The sequence below is a fragment of the Cygnus atratus genome, chromosome 3 (assembly GCF_013377495.2).
Source record: "Cygnus atratus isolate AKBS03 ecotype Queensland, Australia chromosome 3, CAtr_DNAZoo_HiC_assembly, whole genome shotgun sequence".
In the NCBI taxonomy this organism is placed as follows: Eukaryota; Metazoa; Chordata; class Aves; order Anseriformes; family Anatidae; genus Cygnus; species Cygnus atratus.
In genome coordinates, this window is record NC_066364.1 from 39,348,069 (window position 1) to 39,358,868 (window position 10,800).

Consider the following 10,800-nt stretch of genomic DNA (forward strand, 5'->3'; position numbering starts at 1 on the left):
GGGCACCCTCAGTAAGTTTGCAGACGACACCAAGTTAGGTGCGTGTGTCGATCTGCTTGAGGGTAAGAAGGCTCTGCAGGAGGATCTGGATAGGCTGGACCGATGGGCTGAGGCCAACTGTATGAAGTTCAACAAGGCCAAGTGCCGGGTCCTGCACCTGGGGCACAACAACCCCAAGCAGCACTACAGGCTGGGAGATGAGCGGTTGGAAAGCTGCCTGGCCGAGAAGGACCTGGGAGGACTGGTTGATAGTCGGCTGAATATGAGCCAGCAGTGTGCTCAGGTGGCCAAGAAGGCCAACAGCATCCTGGCTTCCATAAGAAGAAGTGTGGCCAACAGGTCTAGGGAGGTGATTGTCCCCGTGTACTCGACTCTGGTGAGACCACACCTCGAGTACTGTGTTCAGTTTTGGGCCCCTCGCTACAAGAAGGACATGGAGGTGCTCAAGAGAGTCCAGAGAAGGGCGACGAAGCTGGTGAGGGGTCTGGAGAACAAGTCTTACAAGGAGCGGCTGAGGGAGCTGGGATTGTTCAGCCTGGAGAAGAGGAGGCTCAGGGCCGACCTTATCGCTCTCTATAGGTACCTTAAAGGAGGCTGTAGCGAGGTAGGGGTTGGTCTATTCTCCCACGTGCCTGGTGACAGGACAAGGGGGAATGGGCTAAAGTTGCACCAGGGGAGGTTTAGGTTGGATATTTACTTCTTTAAACTTCTTTACTGAAAGGGTTGTTAGGCATTGGAATGGGCTGCCCAGGGAAGTGGTTGAGTCACCATCCCTGGAGGTCTTTAAGAGACATTTAGATGTTGAACTTAGTGATATGGTTTAGTGGAGGACTTGTTAGTGTTAGGTCAGAGGTTGGACTAGGCGATCTTGGAGGTCTCTTCCAACCTAGACGATTCTGTGATATTCAAATAGATTTTTATCTAAAACCTGTTATAGGTGAAACACTTAATATAGTATACATATATTTTGTTCCCAAACAGAGTTCACACTGCGTTGACAATACAGACATAGTAACTATTCAATCATTGCATTCACATCAGTCAAGTACAATTCGCAATATAAATGAAATTAAGCCATCAGAATGAATCTCAATCACAAAAAAAAATAATCAAACAGCAATTAGACTCAGATGATGCACGTATGAATACAAAAACTCAAATGTTGTATTTCTTTCTTTCTGCACAGGCCAAAGAATATGATCATTAAACTCAATACATGGAGGGCAGGGGAGATAAGTTCGGTAGAATTTTTGCTTTATTCACGTTGCAATGAATACATTTTATTGAACGGTAATTTATCAATATGACAGATATGCCTCAAATATATTAGTGACTGTAGGAAAGTAAAAATATCAGCATATGGCACAAAAACTAGTGCTTTCTTGCCAAAAGGCACAAAGAAGAAATCAAAATATATACGGCACTGAAACCAAATAGAATCTCTTGTATTTAAAATTTGATCATTTGATCTTCATTTCAAACAGTTTCATGTATTTCTCCTGCAACAATGCTAGTTTTTAAGAGTATCTGTGTTCCCTGACAGCACAATTGCAGCAGCAATGACACTATCATGCAAATAAAAACCTAGCTAAACAGCTCAGTTTGCCTTGCTGCAATGAATTCCAAACCATATTTTCAATGCTATAGTTTAAAAAAAAAAATAAGTAAATTACAGAAGTTAGGGGGGGGGAAATGGAAAAATTGGGAGGAAACTGCTCTCATTCTTCTGCTACTCAAGAAATTCTCAGTATTGGTAGTTTTCTTTCATCTTTGTCATTCATTTGTAGACGTATTGCAAAAATAGATAGCAATACTCAGGCTAATTAAGAGCTGAAATTTTGCCTACGTGAGGAAACCAGAGAAGAACACTGACTGCAGCTACAAAGATGAACCTGAACAGTTTGAGATGAACAGCATCTCAAGAGAAAATAGGTTAAAAAAAATGTTACTTACTGAAACATTTATGCATTTGATCAAGTTGCTAAAACTGTAAGGCACTATATTCTGTGTTACGCTTCACTCCAGTGAAGCAGGGAAAGTAAGTTCTTGCTTACCTCTTCTCCCGTTTCCATGCCTTCTAGTAGAGTAATAAGCAGCCTTGTTTTCCAGGGTTTTAAAAAGTGAACTTTGAAGAAAGACTGTTGATAAGATCCCTATGTAGCACAAAACACTACCCCATGCATGTAAAAACCACATCAGCTCCTTGCTTTACTCAGCTGTGGAAGTAATATCTTAACTTGGAATGGAGACACTATACAAGGCTGACTATTCTCTTATAGCATGTTCTTAAGAACTGTTATGAACAAAATTAAATGAACAGGACTATATATTCACTGCTTCGTTCCACTGCCATTCCACCTTCTATGCAGTGCCAGTATTATACATCACTAGATTACAGCACGCATTAAAGGAGAGAAAAATTACCCACCTCAGTATCATTTAAGCAGGAATAAAGTTAAAGTCAGCTCACAGCATTTAGGGATCCTTGAAAAAAAGGTACAAACTTAACCCTGGGTTACATACCTGCTGCTCTTCAGAAACAAGCTGTAGTCTAGGCAGCACAATACCACATACAGCTACTACATTTGCAGACAGGTCATCTGATACAACATGTCCTTGTTTATATTGCACTTCCTTCTCCTTTTGCCAAAATGAGGAGTCTGGATTGGCCAAAACAAGGGCTTGTTCCACATTCTGCACTTGAGATTCTTCTACTAGCCTGTCAAATCCATATCCATGTTTATTAATTCAGCTGAAAACCATCCACAAAAAACAAGCAGTGTTCAATATTTAAAGAGTTCTTACTTCAGCCTGAAATGCATCAGCTCCTCAGGATTGAAGATCTTCTTCAGGAAAGACAATTTATGTTCATCATTCATGCATGTAACCAGAGCAAGACAGTTTGAAGTATACCTAAAAATTTTATTTTAAACAAAACATGTCAAAACAGTCTTAAGAATTTTAGTTTGACAACTGTCACTTGCAAATCAAAATACCAGTTTTGGAAAAACATACAGAAAACTTTCTCTGCAGAAATTGGTATGCTTAAAATTAGTGGTATTAATCTTTATTTTTTTTTTTTAAGAGATCTTTCTGAGATATTTTTCTAGAGAAAAGCAATTATGTCATGGCATACTGTATCATTAACACACCAACTTGCTAGCTTTCCTCTGAAAGACTGAACATTCAACAGAAATACAGTAAAAAACAGCACTTTCCTAAATAAATGAAAGTAAACGTGTAAGACAATGAAAACCAAGTTTTCTTTGCCTGATTTTTCTTCTCCTGCCATTTTCTCTTCTTATTTGCTATTTCATGATATTTCTAAAATAACCTTAATACACTGAACTCAAGACTCGGTGCCAAAAGAAGCAAACTAATTCCAAGTCTTGGCTTCATAGAGCCAAGCTGTCTCACAATACGAGAAAATATAATAGAGATCATAAATACACTTTTCATTTATTATACCACTGCTTTTACCTTCCAAGAACAAAGCTTTCAATGAGTTTGGGAGGGTTAGAGGGAAGGGGAGGCAGGGGCAGGTTGGTAGAGCGTTCCCAGAAGATTGGTTCAGGACAAAATTTACAAGTCTGCTCATTCACTTAAGATTATTACCTGAATACCAGGAAAATCCATTCCAACCAAATTAGTCATTCTTTTTCTAAGAATATCTAAATTCACGTCATCCTGGCTGATATACTTGACAGTACTCTTCTTCCTGTCCTTCCTGAATTAAGCACCTTAGTTTAAAATAATGAGTTACTAACACAATCTTTTCTTCTTCCAACAGTACAGAAGCAATGTTTCACCAAATTCACCATTTCTCATGAATCCAACTTTGGTAAACTCCAGTTATTTTAAAAAGATTATCTAGACTGTAAAAATCCAGAGCTTGAAATGTGCCTGAGAACTAACCTGGCAGATCACCACAGCTTACAACAGATAAAAGAATATATACAGATACCATTGTCACAGATTTTTCTGGTATTGTCTGGATCTTTTCTCTTTGCACACAAACACTTAAATACCTATATCTTGAATTGTATGTCTTCCCAAGGGAGAAACTTACCAACGGACTAACGTGTCATGACTCCTTAGGAGTGGAATACATACGCTCCAGTCCCATAATTCCCGGAAAACTGACTGTTCCTTTTGTAAAAACCTATAAGCTGCTTCCATGAGGTCACGTAACTTCATTCGTCTGCGCCCATATCGGACTGTGTTTGCATCTGAGCTCTCCAGGAAAAGCCTCTGAAAAACTGGTGATGTGTTCTTAAAATATCTTAAAGCAAATCTTCATATGAAAGAGAAAGAGAGAGAGTGATGGAACACAGGTATCTAAGCCAGAGCAAAAGAAAATAGCCACTAATGTTTTATTTCAGAGGTCCTGAAACATTAATTGATGGTATAGCTTGAATTGAGGTTTGTATTTAACTTTGGCCATGCCTGGAAAAGATAACCAGTTTAGCAATCAGCTGTCAACAGATACTTCACCTTATTAGAGATCATTAGTTGATTAACAAGGAGAAGCCTTTTTTTCGTGAAATCCCTTTGATTTCTCTTGTTTACTGAGAAAGTAACACTGATTTCCACTTAAGCAACTTTGTATTCTACTGGCCTACAGGTCTAATATAAGATACAGACATTTTGGTTGTTGGCAGTTTTCAAGCCAGCTGTTGTGTTTTGCTTTCACTCTGATCGAATAATGATGAAAATCACATTAGATATTATCAAACAGTTTAAATAAGCTGTGTTTAAGACTTGTGCTTTCTGGGTAATTCTTTCAATTGAGAAGACCTTTGTTACTGTGGGAGACAATCCAAAGCACTGTAACACCACCTCATCACCAGCAAACACTGATGTGCACACGCTCCGTAAATTCAAACACCGCACAAAGCGGCTCTGCGCTACTTACGGCAAAACATCTGGGTGGTCAGCAACCAGCTTGCTCATGGCTACACACAGCCTTTCATGCCGATCGTGGTTGATTTGGCCACCAGCTTTAACGGCTTCTGCATTTCGTTCCAGCAAATCCAACAAGATTGGTCGAAGCTGACGGCCAATTAATAGAGTACATTCTTTATCCAGTAGTAACTGCGCTAAAGTATCCAGGATGCATTGCCGGTCCTGCTGAGTCCAAGTCTAGAGGAAAGGAAGGTAGGAACAGGTTAAACGCGGAATGATTTAGACTTTTAACTTCAGAACAATTCATGCAGGATTCAAGGTGAATTTTACAGGAACAAATCTTCCAGAAAAAAAAAAGGGGAAGGGGCAAAATTCACAGTGAAAGTACTTACTCGATACAGCTCTCCATAGTTTAAGAAACAAGGGAAACAGAACATATGATATGAAGAATAACAATAAATAGGAAATACAAAGAATTATAAATTCAAGTTTTCAAAAAAATTGAGCTGTTACTTCCATATCAGATGCAATTATGGTGAATAATGACAAGAAGCATGTATTTACAGTTTTGAAGTTGAGATTTTTTTTTTATTTTTTATTTTTTTATTTTTTTTACTTTTCTATAAAAGCAGTCCATTAGTGCAAAACAAAACATTAGGCTATAGAATATACGCAGAACAGATTCTGATCTGTTGTAGGGAAAAATAAATCACCACCCCACACAAGGAAACATCTTCCTAACTTTGTTACTGACAAGCCACAGGCGATTTTTGGTGCCTTTAAGCTCGTCTTTGGTCTTTGACCTCATGTTATTACGTAAGCACCGTTCCACTCCATGATGTTCAGTGCACGTAATTCTGATTTGTGAAAAATCAGGATTAAAGATTTGCACTACAGCTGTTTTGCTCCCAACTTTGACCCTCCACTCTCCCCTTCCTCACTGACCGAGCAAGCGCTCATCCCATCAAGATGATTTTGTGTTTCCTGGCAAACAGCAGTAAATACAACCAGGCAAAGTAGCTTTCCAAACAAAATAGTCACTTACTGAACTCCTACAGAAACCTTCTGCAATTCACGTGGTGACATTTTAGCTAGATGTGCTGTCAATTTCTGCCTTGCCCAAGCTTTTGCCATCTGTGTAAAACGTGTGGCCATGCAGGGATGGTTTCCTTGTTATCAGAGGTCCTGCACACCGCTTTTGAAAGGTGCCCTCCTAAGGTTATACCACCACTGACATCTTTTTAGAGCATGTATACACTTGTTCTTCACATCTCCTCCTGAATTTGAAAAAAGACAATCCCTCATTCGGCACAGTTTAAGTCAGGGAAGCTGCAGTATACATCATACACATTAAAATGACCACATTAATCACAACGCATTGTTGTTGTTGTTTTTTTAAACATGCTGTGTTTATTTTTCTGAAAAGACATAGGCTTATCTTCCTCTGACCTGTCATAGCAGCATCAAAAGTAAATGACGTTTAAAACGGAGCCGAAGGTCTGCATTCATCACAGAGCAAGCAAGAAGCTGCTCATTACTGGGGATCAGATTTTGAGTGGCAAAGTGACTGACAAGCTGTTAAAAGGAACATGGCTCGAAAGAATAGAAGATAAACTTCAGGGTAAAAAATAAAAATTACCTTCAGTTTCCAAATCAAATACATCTTTGACTACCCACATGAGGTACCAACAGGGAGCTTAATTTATTAACCAGAGCTTTCAGTAACAAAGAAGTGGAACAAATAACAGTAAAACAGTAAATAAGCGTGAATGAACCAGTCTGATTCAGTAACATTCTGTAGTTACAAGACTACCTTGCACCAAATCCATTAGCAATTTTGTGAGAGCAAGCAATTTTTAACCATTCTGTACAGTACCCTTAGGACATATAAAACTGATCACAAAACTGATCACAGTGGCAAAATTCTCATTCTACAAAGAGACTGTCTGCTGGATTTCAGAGCCTCTCAGAATTTAAATCAAGAACTTTTTGGAAAAGAGTAATACTGCGAGAGAGGAATTTTAGCTACCACTGATTTCCTGAAATACACAACTTTCTTAGTCAGTAGCAAAGGACAGCTGATCGGAAAGTGTTTAACATCAGTGTTCAAATCCAGGACAGCAGATCTGTGCCCACAGTCCCAAACAGCTGATACAAGAAAGCATCGCAAAGGCCTGACCCTCCAAATATCCAACAAATGCACGTGTCATGTATTTATTACCGAAAGAGGCAATAAAGAGAAGCCCAGCTAGGACTGAGAGCTGGAATTAAACAAGACCCTGACTGCTCCTCCAGCAGCACGTCACCCTGTACAGCACATTCAGTCAGTACTCACAAGCCGCCTTTATTAAGAACTAGCTGAGTCCAAAACCCCAGCTTAGGAAGGGAAAGGATCACAGCAAGGCACAACCCGAGTCCCCAGGAAAGCCACATCCCTGATGACAGCTCGCAGGAGTTCCCCAGTCACACTGCACAGGTTTAACCCCGGGACACTTCCGACATGGGGGCAGGGGGCTGTGCGTTTAAGTCCCTCTTCCCTGCCAACGCAGAACCACGTTCCCTCAGGTCAGGTCTAGTGACCTGACTGTACAGCAGTACATTTGGCAAGAAGATCCAACCTAACCCCCCTCCCAAAGTCTTCCACTGGGAGAGAAAATTGAAGGGATTTTCTGTGTTAGCACGCTTGCTAGATCCAGGATAAGAGGAGCAACAGAGAGATGTGGATATAAGCCAAGAGAAAACAGAGTTGGACCACTTAATTTGGCAGCCCTCCAGGTCAGCAAGATAAAGGAAAACAGGAACCTGCACTCCTCTAACCCACAAGCCTCAAGAAAAATAAAGAAAGAAAAGGCAGGTGGAATACACAGTCTCACAAGAAGAAGAAGGTGCTAACTTCAGCTACCTGCAAAACCAGAGAGAACTTCCTACACCTCCTCCAGTGCTGCGTAGTCAGCACACAGATTGCCACACACACAAAAAAAAAAAACAGAAATAGGACATGAGAATACACTCTGAGACAAATGCAACGTACCTTCCCTTACTTATAAAGTTACATCTTCGAGAGTTACATCTTAAAGCTTAATTAAACTTTCAAACAAAAAGCTGAGCCACATTTTAGGAAAAAACAGCCTGCCTTAGCTGTCAGGACATTTTTCTGACAACCAGTAACTTTTTTGTTTTTGTTTTTTAAGAAAAAAAGGTACTTTTTGCTATAAAATACTAAGACTAGAGGACTATAAATACAAGTTTGGAACTATTATTAAAATAGGTTTCACTTTCACACAGAAAAAGAGAAAGGCAAAATGAAGGACGGCCAGCCAAAACAGCAACAGACTAGAACGGGCGATGCAGAACAGAGTGCTCGAGACCCCTGGTGCCCTTCAGACGGTTCCGTAGACTAAGCACCAGAGACACCCTAAAGGGTCTGTTCATTAATTTTTATCTTTCAGTATACGCACAGTGCTTAAAACTGTGAGGGATGTGAAGGACAGAAAAGGATAAGGATATTTTTTCACTAAGTTCCCTTCCTATGAGTTTTTTACCTTTCATATTAATGAACAACTCTACCGAAATTACACCATCACAGAGAGCCAGAAGCGTGCACATTTGCACGCAATCTGCATTTCCAATTCTACACGTGAAGGCATTCTGGATTTAAATAGATCACTGGTACTGCACCAAACCAAAAGCACAGTCCTCGATGGTATACCCATATGCCAATCCAAATTTGTATCTGCCACAGTAAAATACTGAACCATTACTGCAGCTGCGCTAATGGAACAGATTGCATGTAAAACAAATTTAACATTGTGACTTAATTTTTTTTTTGGAAGTTTACTTACAAGCTTTTGAAGCGATGCAGCGCAATACATAGTTACTAGAGCAGTGTCAGTACGTATGAACAAACCACTGATATCTACAGAAACTGAAGTTCTATTTCTGAAAAACTTCAGCGCACAAATCCTTCCACTTACAACCTACTGCTTAGACAGTTTGCTTTAATTAGATAGAAAGAAACAAATGAAGGCTGTTCTAGAGAACTTTTTGTCCCATTTTCCTCATTAAGAGCACAGAAATTTGCTGTACCTTTGCAGAGTTAGTGGCATTTTAATATTCTACATAGAAGGCTCTATTTCTGCTACATACTAAAGGATAACCTTCTGTCACCACACAAAGAGCATCTTAGCACGAATCTCAAAAGATTATTCCTTACTTAGGTTGTGGGCAAGTTCTGTTAGGAGCTATTTGTAGAATATGGAGTAAGTAAGAAGACAGGAAAACACAGTTAAGAGAAAACACGCATTCTGGAAATCTGGAGCTAAGTTATATACAAAGCAACTGATAAGAAAACCAGGTAAAAATAACTGGAGCCTCTAGTCGTTTTGTAGCAAAACAAGACTAACGTACAACTAAATACGTAGCTTTAAAGCTTGGAAATAGCAATTTGATTTTCAAAAGAACACGTCGTCGTTCCGGAAGCTCTGCAGATAATCAGTCTTCACCAATTTCCAGCTGTTGAGACATTTAAACCCAAAGCGCCTCCCTCCCAGCTGCTGCCAGAGGGCACAGCCCCTTTCAGTGTCAGAGCTCGGTGGCTCCGGGTCACCCTGCTCAACACCTCTCAGACACCGCTTCCCACCACCTAGCACAAGTTCTCAAATGTAAGAACGAATATATGCTCGAGTCAACTCTGCTCCGAATCCCATGGTTTGCAGGGAAAGAAGGAAAAGCCACCTGCCTACCGATGGAGAACCTCAATTAGCAGTATGAAAGTTTTCCCCAGCTCTAACCAGGAGACAGCAGTTTGAAGTGAAAAAGTCAATATTCTGAAAAAAAACACGGTAACTTCAGCTTTCCACCTTCAAACAGCTGGGTCATTTTCTCAACGCTGGAAAGAAGACGTGGCCTCGAAGAAAACAAGGAGTCCTAAAGCGCAGAGAACTTAGGGGCCTCCAAAGCCGTATCGTGACAAGTACTAACAGCACGATGTGACAGCACGGCGCCTGATGTGCCGGCACCTGGTTGGAACACCTTCAGGTGCCCCACGGACACAGCGGAGCAGAGCCTCGCCTCTCCCAGGCACCAGACAAGCAGCTCCCACGAAACCACACGCAGCGAGGATGTTTTTGCCGCACCGCCGTCACCAGAAAGGACCAAACCCCCAGCAGACCCCCCCCCCCCCCCGCCTTCCCACCCCAGGGGCAAACAAACAGCGGGCGGCCGGGGGCGGGGGACAACGAAGCCGTCACAAACCCCCCTCCCAAAATTTCGCTGCCTCAGGGGTGCTGCGCTGGGACAGCCGGTGCCACGAAATGGCGGCGCGGCGGGGAGAGGGGGGAATAGGGGGGTAAACTGGGGGTCGTGAGAGGGGAAATGGGGGTCCGGGGGGGGTCACGGCGGCACTCACCGGCTTCTCCAGGAACCTGCCGAGCTCGGCGCCGCTCTTCTCGCTCCTGCCCGCCAGTAGCTGCAGGGGCTGGGCCAGGGGGAGCCGCAGCGCCGCCATCTTGTTGCTGTTGTTGGGGGGGGGGGGGTAACGGCACGGGGGGGGGGGGGGGGGGCTCGCGCGCTACCGGCGGCAGCCACGTGTGGCGCGGAGCAGCGTGCTTCCGCTGCTCCGTGACGTCATCCGGCCGCGACGTCACGTGTCGGGGAGGGGAATCACCGCCCACCGCCGCGCGCCGAACTACGCCTCCCGGCATGCGCCGCGCCGCGCCGCTGCCTGCTGCCGGGCGAGACGGGCGGCGCGTTGCACGCTGGGAGATGTAGGCGCTCCCCCGCACCCCTCTGCTAGGTCCCGAGGAGGAGAAGGGGGCGGGGCGGGGCGCTCCTCGCTTTGGCGCCAAGCGCTCGGTGCCGGGGGCGGGCCGCGCTGACGTCGGCCGCCGCCGTTGG

General features: G+C 42.8%; 1 protein-coding gene across 1 annotated transcript in view; it reads right to left on the reverse strand.

Moving 5' to 3' along the window:
• MDN1 (midasin AAA ATPase 1) overlaps positions 1-10,417 on the reverse strand; it is a 99,072-nt gene extending 88,655 nt beyond the window's left edge. The window contains exons 1-5 of the mRNA XM_035559523.2: positions 10,313-10,417; positions 4,916-5,142; positions 4,070-4,294; positions 2,806-2,913; positions 2,524-2,719 (exon numbers count right to left, since the gene is read on the reverse strand). Coding sequence (XP_035415416.1) covers positions 2,524-2,719; positions 2,806-2,913; positions 4,070-4,294; positions 4,916-5,142; positions 10,313-10,411 — 855 coding nt within the window. The 5' untranslated portion in view covers positions 10,412-10,417. The remainder of the gene's footprint in view (positions 1-2,523; positions 2,720-2,805; positions 2,914-4,069; positions 4,295-4,915; positions 5,143-10,312) is intronic.
• Between the last annotated feature and the right edge of the window lie 383 nt (positions 10,418-10,800).